The sequence below is a fragment of the Ipomoea triloba genome, chromosome 3, assembly GCF_003576645.1.
Source record: "Ipomoea triloba cultivar NCNSP0323 chromosome 3, ASM357664v1".
NCBI classification, from domain to species: domain Eukaryota; kingdom Viridiplantae; phylum Streptophyta; class Magnoliopsida; order Solanales; family Convolvulaceae; genus Ipomoea; species Ipomoea triloba.
In genome coordinates, this window is record NC_044918.1 from 16,069,279 (window position 1) to 16,081,071 (window position 11,793).

Sequence of the window (11,793 nt, forward strand, 5' to 3'; positions counted from 1 at the left end):
AAAAAAAAAAAAAAAAAAAAAAAAAAAAAAAAGAGATTTACCCAAGTCAGTAAAATACATTAACACTCAAGTTAATAAATGTTTAATAGATTATATGGTGGAAATTATATAGATAAAAATGCATTCTCTTCCTCCATTCAGAACAAATAAATTATATATGAACTCAACTTACTGATTGCAATTTTGCCACCTCTGGAACTTTCATTCCTTTACTTCCTTGAGCTAGCAAAATGCTGAATAATTCACCCTTCAGTGTACCAGGAGCTAAGCCATACTTGGCCATAAAAGTGGCTTCCTATGAAACAAGCCCAAACATGAAAGCATGAGTTCAAGCAAACCAATTAGTTATACCTTAAACTATCACTCAACAAACGAAATAATTCTCAGATGTTAATTATTGCAACTTGAAGATGATCCACATTTTGTTTGAAGATGCAATATGACTCAAAGGCACAAGTGATGACCTTGGGACTTAAAGAACAAATTATTTATTAAATGCAAATTCTCCTATGAGACCATCTCTTAATACTCCATATTACATTTTGATTTAGAAGAATTACATTTTCATCAAAAGTATCACATTTTTCATCATAAGTATTACACTTTCTCTCACAAGTAACAATTAAACAATTTATCCATGATTAGTATTACATTTTTCCTCAAAACTCAAAAGTATTACACCTTTCCTTATAAATAACAAACAATTTATTCCTAATTAGTATTACATTTTCCAACATAAGTATTACATTTTCATCATGACAAGACTCGCCTCAGATAAGGATCTGTGAGACGGTCTCATAGGAGACTCAACTCTTTATTAAAAAATAGAATAGAAAACTCTACTACCTTGTTGAGAGCTTCCTTAGGATTTACACCACATTGGGACCCAAAACCAGCTGCAGCCAACACTTGCCTCAAGATTTCTATCCATGTGAGGGCATTCAGTGAATCCAGCCAGACTTTTAGAATATATGTCTTATGTTCAACCTGTAAAATTGTGACATTTTTACTCTTTCAGAAAATGGCTGTTAAATAGAGTAGATGAATTTCAATTTAGAGACAGAAGGAAACGGCATGAGCAAATGAGCCCATGAAAGCACATTAACTTCAAAGAGTCTCAATTTTAGAACTAAGTAAGAATGTTCAACACATTATATTCTTGGACAAGTCAATTTTAATTAAGACAGCAAGCATATTCAACACTCTTCCTGCCAATAATACAAAACAAAGAAATGTATTAACAATAAGCAGATGTACATATATATATGCAATGAATTTCATCCCTTTCAAAGCCTTCCAATATTACTCTGTCTGTAATATGTCTCATGAGTTTTGCAGACAACACATGAAAAGTCCACTCAAACTAAAAAGAAGTAAACACCACAGAGACAATAAAGCTAATGAAAGCAAAAAATGTAATAAAAAAAATTGATATTAAATTGCCAACACTGGTCCATGGTGCTTAGTTTAACATTTCTTTTTATAAATGCAACCTTTCCCATGCAGCACATACAACAATCTTTCAAATAGCACCAGCAACAAAATTACGACATACTCTGTATATCTGGTAACTATGCTCTCTCATGGTCAAATGTCCATAGGTCATGTAACAGAGTCTTCAAAATGATATACATGAAGTAGTGTAGGAATACACAACAGTGGAAACCATATGCAGAAACAAGTTGCACTACCACAAGCTGTCTACATGTTCAGTAGAAACTAGACACTTACTGAGTGAACTAAATCCAGAAAATGAATGTTTTTGCTTGAATGACAAGGTAAGCCACTAGCAAGCTGCATTTCAACATCTGACAACAGAAGCCTGAGAAGGGCCACATGAACTTGACCAAGCAGCAAAGAATCCTGAATACCAAAGGTAGAGACAGATAACAAAGAATGACAATTGATGATCATCATCAAAGCAAGCAACAAGCTTAGATAGTTAGATGCTCAATGAAAGAGAAGAACAGGTCCAAATGCAACTTACTTTATCATGAAATGCACAAGCAAACTCATCAAGGGTAAAGGAAGAGATATCCATTATTACAGCACAAGTGGAAAGGAAATGAAAGACCTGCACATAGAAATAAAATCATCCCAATTAACAAAGCTTCATGGTAAACTTCCCAAAGGAAACTTCAGAATAACAAAAATAAAATGCAAAATTGTTGGGGACAGGGGAATGCACAAAATGTCAACACAATTTGCATTATATCTTTCCATCCACAGAAATGAATTAATTTCAGAAAAATTGTGTCTTCCATATACCTTGAAAATTTTCTTGGCAAGCTCTGGAGAAGAATCCCATGGATGCATGTATAGGGGGAGTTTCATTGTGACAGTATCCGGAGGAAACTTCGCAAGCAAATCTAGAGCATTATCAACTCTTGTAAGAAAAGACATTCCAACCATGTGTGTGTGTGTACAATAATTATTTGCATGAGCAAATTTTGCAGTTCTCCAGACAATTTGTCCCTTTCTTTATTCGCAAGGGGACCAACTAAAATAGTCCTCGGGAACAAAACAATTAAAAGAAATACTCAAGAGAATGGCATTAAAGAAGGAATATTCCCCACCTTTGCAAAGAGAACACCCACGCAATCCATTACCAGTGAAGTGTGTACAGCAAGTTAATGGATTTGGTCCTGTTTGTAACTCTTGTAACTCCAACTCCTCATCATCCACTAGCAGTGCAAATTGACTGCTGTCTTCTTCACTCCCCTCTTCTAGAGCAAGTTCACATTTTTCTTTGCGAGGCTGATTCCACCTTAAAGTTTTTTGAGTTTCCAACTGCAACAATAAAATACAAAGCCCATGCAAATCCAACAAAACCACCTGATCAGACACTGACAATAAAACCTGTAACTATGCAGTAAGTAGGAAATACTCCATAAATACCTTTCTTCTTTTAAGTGCAGGCTTCCTCTTATCCTGTAATTTATTTGCCAACTTTTTCTGCTTGCATTAAAAAACTTACATTAAATGTCCATTTCAAGCAATCACAAGAAATAATTAAACTTTTCTGCCACAAAGATTATATACAAAAATGCAGACATGCATACTTTTGGCAATCAATATGGAGAAAGATGGTGAATCCATGCAGGATACCTCTAGTGAGTTCAGAAGTTTTATTAATACACCTTCAAAGCATTTTTTGTACTTGCAGAGTTTCATCTATAAAACTTTACTTACTATACCCCTAATTTCGAAGCCCAAAAAGAAACAATAACATATACGCATGCATCTATATAATGTACAAGGGGAGAAATAATGGACAAAAAGACTTGTGAAGGGGGGCATAGCCGCATAAAATGTTAATTAAATGACTAACCAAAATAGACTGTCTTTGTTGAAACTTCTTTTTCTCTTTAGCTCTCTCGCCAAAATTAACACCAGCTGGAGAATGTGCAGAATCTGGATTTGTTGCCCGCCAAACTGTCATCAAACCCTTTCCAATACCATGCCTTTTAACAAGAGCACTCCTTACAGTCATCATGCCTTTCCCTACACCATATTTATTTGCTGAATTACCCTTGTTGGTAATCAGACCTTTCCCAACACCATGCTTATTTGCAGAAGAGGAAGGGTTGTCCTCACCGCAAGCTTGGTCTTCAGAGAAGGCAGGTGTCAACATCTTGGAAGATTGGGAAAGAAGAAGAAACAAAAGTTATTAGTATAAACAAAATGGATTGATAATCCATTACCAGTTATGCCAATTTCTCTTTCAAAGTAGTTCAAATTGATGTGTAATCTTAATTGAGTACCTTCCTCCGTTTATGTGCTCTTTGGTTTTCCCGGCAAGCACGATGAGGATTACTGGAATCTGACATTACAATGAAAAGTAGAAAATGAGGCATGAGACAACAGGCAAGCAAAGATGACAATTTATTATTTGATCAACCATGGAATATTTAAGTGTGAATGGGTAAGGTAGAAATTAATTATGAGACATATCCAAGCCATCAGCAATTTAGCAAAGGTAATGGATATCATCTAATCCATCTCAAAATTGGCTTTTTAAACATGCAGAACTGTAGACCTAATAAATGTTCCTTTTGTACATAAAATTTTATATAAACTTTTCCTCCAAACATAGAGGTCTTTCATCACATCTTCCTCTAATAGCTCAATTACCATTAGCAAATGTTTTATTCATTAGAAAACATCAAAATTAAAGCATTTGGAAATTCGCCATCACTAGAAATATAACCTGCTTCAAATGCAGAGACTGAAAGTGAAAATTGAGGCGCAGATAAAAACCCTGCTAGATTTTTTAAATTACTAAAATCCAGTTTTCAGAATTGTTCCTGTAATAAATGTAAAGTAATTACAGATATACCAATACTCCTGCTAAATTCCAGAATCACCTCAAAACTGAAACCAACAATTTTCAGATAGGCGAAAATACATCGCATTCTATCAACGCTACCTTTATCACAGTGAAGAAATGCCTGTTCCGGGACAGAATCGAACTCGCCGCCTAGGGGCGGCCCATCTTTGCGGAAAATTTTGGAGAAAATGTGCTCCGGGGAGTATAGAACCTCCTGAAGACGAAACCGATAATCTTCACCATTCACGAATTGCTGTTGCGTGCTCTTCCTCTTCATGGTATTCCCATTTCTCCGGCAATTCACTCCCTTCCCAGCTCCACTCTGCTCGGCACTCCTCCTGCCAGAATCCTTCCGGCAATTCCGGTCCTGCTTCTTCTTCTTCGCCGCCATGGCTGGTCTTTTCAGTTCAGTTTGGGCTTAATTGGCCATTACAGTTAGGGTGTTAAGGGTACAGTCTCAGAGAAGGTTTGAGCGATGGTCCACTGGACTACTGGAGAAGAGGGGTTTTAACAAAGTAGGGTTTTGGGGTTGGGGTTTTTGCTTTGGATATTTTGTTAGCCAACAAAAAAAGAAAAATTGTTTTTCATAATTTGCGATTATAAAATCTCTTCACTGTTTTCTCTTTCGTTAGGGACCGACCGAGCTAGCCTATTGCCAGCTTGGGGAAAACCCGGTTGGACCGGAAAAAAACGGTTTGTTTTATTTTATTTTAGAAGTAATTGCACTTTTAGTCTCTAAATTATAAGCTAAGTGTAATATTGTTCTCTAATTATCATGAGTTAGCAATTTTGGTCCTTAATTAGTTACAAAAATAGCTATTTTCATCTTTCAACTATGTATTAAGAACCAAAAGTGAAACATTTATAAGTGGCTATTTTATTTTAATTTTATTTATTTTTGAAAACAAAACCAACACATAAATTATATTATCTTGCTGAAAAGACCAGCCAAAAAGTGCATATTTTTTCTTCAAATGATTAAAATAGCCACTTATAAAGACAAATTAAGGATCATAATTCACAATTACAACTCATGATAATCATTTACTAAACTTACGCTTAATTTATAACTTAATAATTACAGGAAAAGTGTAATTATTCCATTAGTTTTATTTCTATGTTTTTAAATTTAGTCCATGATGATTAGAGAAAAACACATTTGAAATATGCTTAGATTGTGAAATATATAGGAAATAGTCAAATAATCTCCTAAATTTTATAAGAGAAATTACTTAGACTTGTGAACTTTAAAAAGTTGTAATTAAAATCATTAAAAATTCAAACTCTCTAGTTGCTCAAGTATACAAGGCTTGTTATTATTCCAATTGCTCTTATTTTGAAGCTAAGGTAGGTAATAACTCTTCTTTCATATGGCATGGCATGTTGGCAGTTCAAAACAGTATAAACTATAAAGGATGTGTGCAGACGCGGGATTGGTAATGGCGTGGATACCATTATCGGCACGGATGCGTGGTTGCCAACTGATGATAATCCTTTTGTTCAGATTGAGCTGCATGAAACCATTTCCAATGCTCCAGTGGTCTCTCTGTTAAATGAGCAAGGTATGGAGTGGGATATTCAGTGTGTGAATGATATTTTTTATGAGCATGATGCCAAACTAATATTGCAAATTCCAATTAGTGTTCGTAAGCACCTGACTCATGGGTTTGGCATTGAGATTGGAAAGGTGACTACATTGTTAAGACTTGTTATAAGCGTTAAATGGGTCTGTTTCGAGATGACTGTCCATGGCGGAAAATTTGAAATATTAATGTGCCACCAAAAGTTTAATCCTTTTGTTGGCAATTGACATCATCTTTTTTGCCTACCCATGATGCGCTAATAAGGAAACATGTTGATTGTTCTCTGATTTGTCACGTGTGTATGATGGAAGTGGAGAATGCATTACATTTGTTTGCTCAGTACCAATAAGCAAGGCAGGTGTATAACTTGTTTGGATTGTGTGTTCCTAATGCAATGGGTATTGTGGCTACTGATTGGTTTTTTACTTGCCTTGATGTCCTTCATGCTGACTTGATCCCTAAATTTATTATGATATGCTGGGCCATTTGGTCCAGCCGAGATGCATGTGTCTGGAATGGCACCATTTTTTATCTTCATCTGATGGTAAGACAAACTCTACTTTTTATGGAGAATTGACTTGATGCTATGGACTTATCTGTTGCAACTCCATCTATGGCTCATGTTGATAGGTGGGATAAACCACAATCTGAGAGGTTGAAGATTAATACAGAAGCTGTAATAAATCATAATAATGATACAATATGGATTCTAAGGGATCATAATGGGACATTTTTTTATGCAAAAAACATGTGTGTGCATGGGGTATATGGAGCAAAGGAAGTTGAAGCAATAAACATGAGAGAAAGGGTTGGGATCATATGAAAAATCAAGTTTTTGGAACAATAGTAGAATATCAACTTTTGCTCTATAAACGCGCACAGCAGGCGCCTTGTACGCGCATGACATATTTGCTTTTTTAATGTATTATTTTGTAAATCATATTTATTTTATTTTGGGATAAAGGTCAAATAGACCCTCAAACTATACTCATTTGTGCAATTAGGTCATTCAACTTCAAAAAGCTCCAATTAGGTACTCAAACAAATAAACATTCTAACCTATTTGTAACCTGTTATTGCAGATCAACTAGAATTCCGGCAAACTTCCTACCAAACTCCGGCAAGTAAAATAACACTGGAAACATAGCATCCTGCCGGAGAAGGCGACCCACCTTATCCCGCAGTGTCTCCATCTCCGTCCGAACGGAGATGGAGACCACCATTTGTTGTCTCCATCAATGGAGATGGAGACCAAATCTCCATCTCTAGTTTGACGGAGATGGTGACACTGCTGGAGAAGGCGAGTCACCTTCTCAGGTAGAATGTGACTTTTCCAATGTTGTTTTACTCGTCGGAGGTTTGCCGGAGTTGACCAGAAGTCTAGTTGACCTGCAATAACAGGTCACAAATAAGTTAGAGAGTTTATTTGATCCAAAACAACAAGTTTGAGGGTCTAATTGGAGTTTTTTTAAGTTGAAGGGCATAATTACACAAATGAGTATAATTTGAAGGTCTATTTAACCCTTATACCTTTTATTTTATTTTGTTTTTATTCCCCTTTCATTTTATTTTTCTTGATTACACTTAAAAAACTCTTCAAAAATTGTGAAAAAAAGGATGCTCTTATAAACAAGAGGAATTCGGTTGTGAAAAGTGAAAACTACTACACAAGTTAGATTTTGGGGAAAGGCCCGATAAGGACTTGGAGATTAAGGTGTGATTCAAAAATATCAAAACTTTGAGTTAGAATTTCAACAATTGGAGTGGAGTCAAATCACCACAAAATTCCAATCCAACGGATAAGATTCCACCACATGGTCCACCACCCCATCTGAAAGCAGCGAAAGCGAGAGCGAGAAAGTCAAGAACAACGAAGATAGACAAAACCCAAAATCTAAGAAAACATATGAATTGAAACCCAAAAAAATAAAAATAAAAAAACCAAAAAATAAAAAAAAATCCCAAATCCAAATTCTATACTCTTCATGGAGCTCAACGAAAGCCTGAGCTCTTACTATCACTACCACCACCACCAACAACCGCCCAACCCAACGCTCGCCGCCGCCTCACCGACGAATGGGATACCGCCAAACCCCGCCGCTAGTTCTCACGCGGTGTACCCCGGCTCGGTCCCCTCGGCCGTGTCTTCGCCGCTGGAGACTGTGAAGAGGAAGCGAGGGAGGCCCAGGAAGTACGGAACCGCCGAGCAAGCGGCCGCCGCGAAACGGATGTCTTCTGCTTCGTCCTCGATTTCTTCGCCCAAGAAGAGGGAGCAGGGGCCGCTAGGCGGTGGTTCTTCCCATTCTGTTATAAAAAGATCTCAGTTGTCTGCTTTTGGTCAGTTCTCCATCTCATTTTTGTCCCTTATTATATACATGCATGGATGCTAAAAAAAAAAGGCTTCTTTTATAACAAAATTCCTAGATTTCTTCTTTCAGTCTCTTGTTATCAGATAACTATAGTTGGAACAGAAGCTAAAACTTGTTTCCATGAATCCATTGCCTTTTGGCTGTTGTTTTCATTCTCAAGACTGTACCTTTTCTTGTTTATTTGTGTTATTGAAGCAATATTCCATTGGTGATTCCTTGGGATTATATATCTTCTTCCATTTATTCCCAATAACTTAATGTATGCGTGTGTGTATAAACCAAGTGGAAGGAATGCTTCATATGAAATGTTCATTATTTGTGATTTTGTGAATTAGGATACTTTTAGTGATCTTGGGTAAATGCAAAAATAATCTTATGGGCCCTTTTGTATTGCACTGCAATTGGTTATCTGGCCAAAGGGGTACCTTGCAGGCTTGCATTTTCATGGGTGGACTACAAGGTTTTGGCTCTTGCCAGTCCTTTCACCATCCCTGCTTGCATAGTAACAGGGATCTTGGGGAACCCACCAAGTTGATCAAGTTGTTGACTTTGTAACCATAGGGTGTGGTTACAAGTTCAACTTCCAGTGGGTGGGAGCGGCTTATTGGCCTTCTTGGTTTGAGCCGGTCATGGGAAACCTATGCTGGTTTACCTCCAGCTAGGGTCACAAGGCCGTGCACACTCTCGGTAGTGGTTGCAGGTTTCCCTTGTCACTCACTCATATCAGGGAAATTTGAGAGAAAATGTGAAGAGTATGAGCAGCATGCATGCTTGCAATTTTGTTTGCTCATCTAGCTTTTCTTCTTAACCTCTTTAATAAAGGAAATTCTTATCTTAGCATTTATTTTGTTATCTTTGCTGGATGTTGCTTTATGTTGGATTTCCTATCTCATATCCATAATGCGCCTACCATTTTTGAACATAGTAGATATGTATATTTGGAGTATTTTCTATTTATCTTCTCTAAGGACTTGCGGAAAATATTTAATCTATTTTACTAATGCAAATTGTAGTGCATATCGTGTATCATGTTTGCATTTTGGTTGGATTTATTTTTGTTGTCATGGTTGTATCATCAATATCACTTCCAAGTTTATGGAAATAAGCATCTGCATGTGGCTATAGTACTAAAAAATTTATACTCGGTGCAGGTGATGCAGGGCGTGGGTTCACAGCTCATATCATTAATGTGGTTGCTGGAGAAGTATGCTTACCGGACCTTCTTTGCATCTCATTAGTTATATGCACAGTTGATTCTAGCTCTAAGCATATTTGTTAATATACATCTCCTAATTTCTAAGAGATATGGTTTTTTTGGTACTGGTTTGCTGTCAATGTTTTTGGTTTTATGTTGTTTTCCGTTCTTGAATCCTTTTGCATTTCATCATTGTAACTGGCAGGACGTGGGCCAGAAAATAATGGCATTTGCGCAACAAAGCAAGCATGAAATGTGCATCCTCTCAGTATCTGGCACAATCTCAAATGCGTTCCTACTCCAACCAGGAGGCAATGTTACATACGAGGTAAACTCCTTTTCCTAAATACGGAGCACGTTAAAGATTACTAAATGTGTAGTGTTGGTTATCTCTAGAATGCTGCTTTTGCACCGGATTCTATACCATTTTAACTGAATCTAGAAGAAGTTTTAACCTGAAATATAGAAGCACAGCCTATGAAGTTTTTTCACAGTTAACACTTTGGAGGTGTGAAGCAGTTTACGTATCTCTAGTGTTAAAGAATAATTACTATTCAACTTAATTCATATACACCTTATTACCAATGTAGTCGTGTCCGAGGTGCTCCTCAATCACATTTCGCAAAGGATCCTCCTTGCCAACATCTTACCGTTAGCTTGAGTTCATTCTTTTATAAGTCTTACATTGATATAACTATATCTTAATCCTTAATGCCAGGGACGATTCGACATTCTTTCACTATCTGGATCATATGCACGTAATGGGCCTGGAAGGAAAACTGGTGGACTTAGCATATGTCTGGCTAGTGGTGATGGTCAGATCATCGGGGGTGGCGTTGGTGGTCCCTTGATAGCTGCAGGCCCGATCCAGGTCCCTTGTGTTACAATTCTATCATGGAATGTTAATTGTTATCCTGTTACTTCTTTGTATTTAGCTTGTGAATCGTAACCTTCTCTTGCAGATAATGGGGTGTTTGGTAAATAGCTGTTAGCTGATTGGGTTAGTGGGTTTGACTAGTTGATGTTGATAGCATTAGTTGATTGTAGAAAGATGTTTGGTAAATTAGCTGTTAGCATGTAACTTATTACATGCAAAATGATTTTTTTCTCAAAAAGCTGACTGAGAAGCTTTTTGAATTTTGGCGTTTTGGAGTGATAAGTTGTTATAAAAAGCTAATTAATCAAACACTTATATTTGCTGTTTAACCAAGTTAAACATCTAATAGTGGTCAAATAAACCAAAATATGTTGATAAGCTAACTATGTTACCAAACAGGGCCAATATGTACCTCTACATGATCTCGGCCCCACTTTTAAAGTTAACTGTAGCGAAGCTGCTTGCTTCCAACAATAAAAAGATCAACCCGAAGATATATTTGAAGACAGAGTACTTGCTCTAAGCTTCTTGGCGTCTTTCCTTCCTTTTTTGAGAACTGATCATGTTTATAAATTATAATCCCCACATATTCTTAAATGCCAAAATTTTGGAGTCTGGCAAGTTAACTCTGCCTCCGACTTTTGTATTACTCGTACATATTCTATGTTTAATATTCTTGAAATAAGATGACAATATCTCTCTGCCATGATTCCCGTTCTGAGATTGTAGATTGTTTCGACAGGTTATTGTAGGTACATTCACAGTTGACAAAAAGAAGAATTTGGCGGAAGGACTAAGACGCGATGTCTCTGCGCAAATTGATGGGGTATCAACATCGGATATCGGAGTCCAGTCAATGGTCGATTCGTCTCATCAAAGTATTGTCGGAAGTCAATTCATGATGCAGTCAGCTCCTCCACAATCAACCGAATGGAGAGGCAACACACCAGAAAACAGCGACTATGACCACCTTGGAGATTAGATCAAGAAGTAGATTTGTTGTTTAGGAGGCCCGTTACATGTACATTTCTATCTATCTTGTAGGTTATTTGAGACGAGAGAAACAGAAACTCCTTCTTCGCACCATCTGCCGTGTCTAATTATAGTGTACAGGTCAGTGAATCTCGCCTTGCAGACCAAACTGCGAGAATTTAGTAATTTACAGTGCATGTTTAACCCCTGGTGTTTTTTGAGGATGTTGCTTCAAACTGCAAAGCATGTTGTACAGGTTGTCTTTCCAATGGTTCTGACATCATCTTAGATTCTCAGCCTCAGGTGAGCTTTCAAATCTTTTTTTGAATACTAATATTATTATAATTATTATTATTCGGTCTTTCACCGTTATTTTAGGGAGTCTCTTTCAGAAAATGTTACTTGCATCAAATCTTATACTCTCTTTGTCCTATTTTGTACGTTCTGTTTACTATTCATTGGTCAAA

The 11,793-nt window shown here is 36.8% G+C and overlaps 2 protein-coding genes across 3 annotated transcripts in view; one reads left to right on the forward strand and one right to left on the reverse strand.

Moving 5' to 3' along the window:
* LOC116013701 (homeobox-DDT domain protein RLT3-like) overlaps positions 1-4,871 on the reverse strand; it is a 10,608-nt gene extending 5,737 nt beyond the window's left edge. Inside the window, exons 1-10 of one of the 2 annotated variants that reach the window (XM_031253594.1) lie at positions 4,430-4,871; positions 3,765-3,823; positions 3,332-3,634; positions 2,899-2,955; positions 2,577-2,790; positions 2,269-2,369; positions 1,988-2,074; positions 1,732-1,863; positions 847-987; positions 173-295 (exon numbers count right to left, since the gene is read on the reverse strand). In XM_031253594.1, coding sequence (XP_031109454.1) covers positions 173-295; positions 847-987; positions 1,732-1,863; positions 1,988-2,074; positions 2,269-2,369; positions 2,577-2,790; positions 2,899-2,955; positions 3,332-3,634; positions 3,765-3,823; positions 4,430-4,721 — 1,509 coding nt within the window. In that variant the 5' untranslated portion in view covers positions 4,722-4,871. Of the gene's footprint in view, positions 1-172; positions 296-846; positions 988-1,731; positions 1,864-1,987; positions 2,075-2,268; positions 2,385-2,576; positions 2,791-2,898; positions 2,956-3,331; positions 3,635-3,764; positions 3,824-4,429 lie in introns of both variants that reach the window. The other variant, XM_031253593.1, reaches the window with a different exon arrangement.
* Positions 4,872-7,803: 2,932 nt separating this feature from the next.
* Positions 7,804-11,533, forward strand: LOC116012253 (AT-hook motif nuclear-localized protein 14). The gene is made up of 5 exons (XM_031251754.1): positions 7,804-8,250; positions 9,434-9,486; positions 9,683-9,805; positions 10,196-10,348; positions 11,097-11,533. Exons 1-5 carry the CDS (start codon positions 7,899-7,901, stop codon positions 11,334-11,336), a joined length of 921 nt encoding a protein of 306 aa, XP_031107614.1. The 5' UTR covers positions 7,804-7,898; the 3' UTR covers positions 11,337-11,533.
* The last annotated feature ends 260 nt before the right edge of the window (positions 11,534-11,793 follow it).

Bases quoted from the DNA above. Each gene is read 5' to 3' on its own strand.
- LOC116012253 (XM_031251754.1), top strand. From the start codon at position 7,899: ATGGAGCTCAACGAAAGCCTGAGCTCTTACTATCACTACCACCACCAC. The intron at 8,251-9,433 runs GTCAGTTCTCCA...TACTCGGTGCAG, and splicing joins ATCTCAGTTGTCTGCTTTTG to GTGATGCAGGGCGTGGGTTC. The intron at 9,487-9,682 runs GTATGCTTACCG...TGTAACTGGCAG, and splicing joins TTAATGTGGTTGCTGGAGAA to GACGTGGGCCAGAAAATAAT.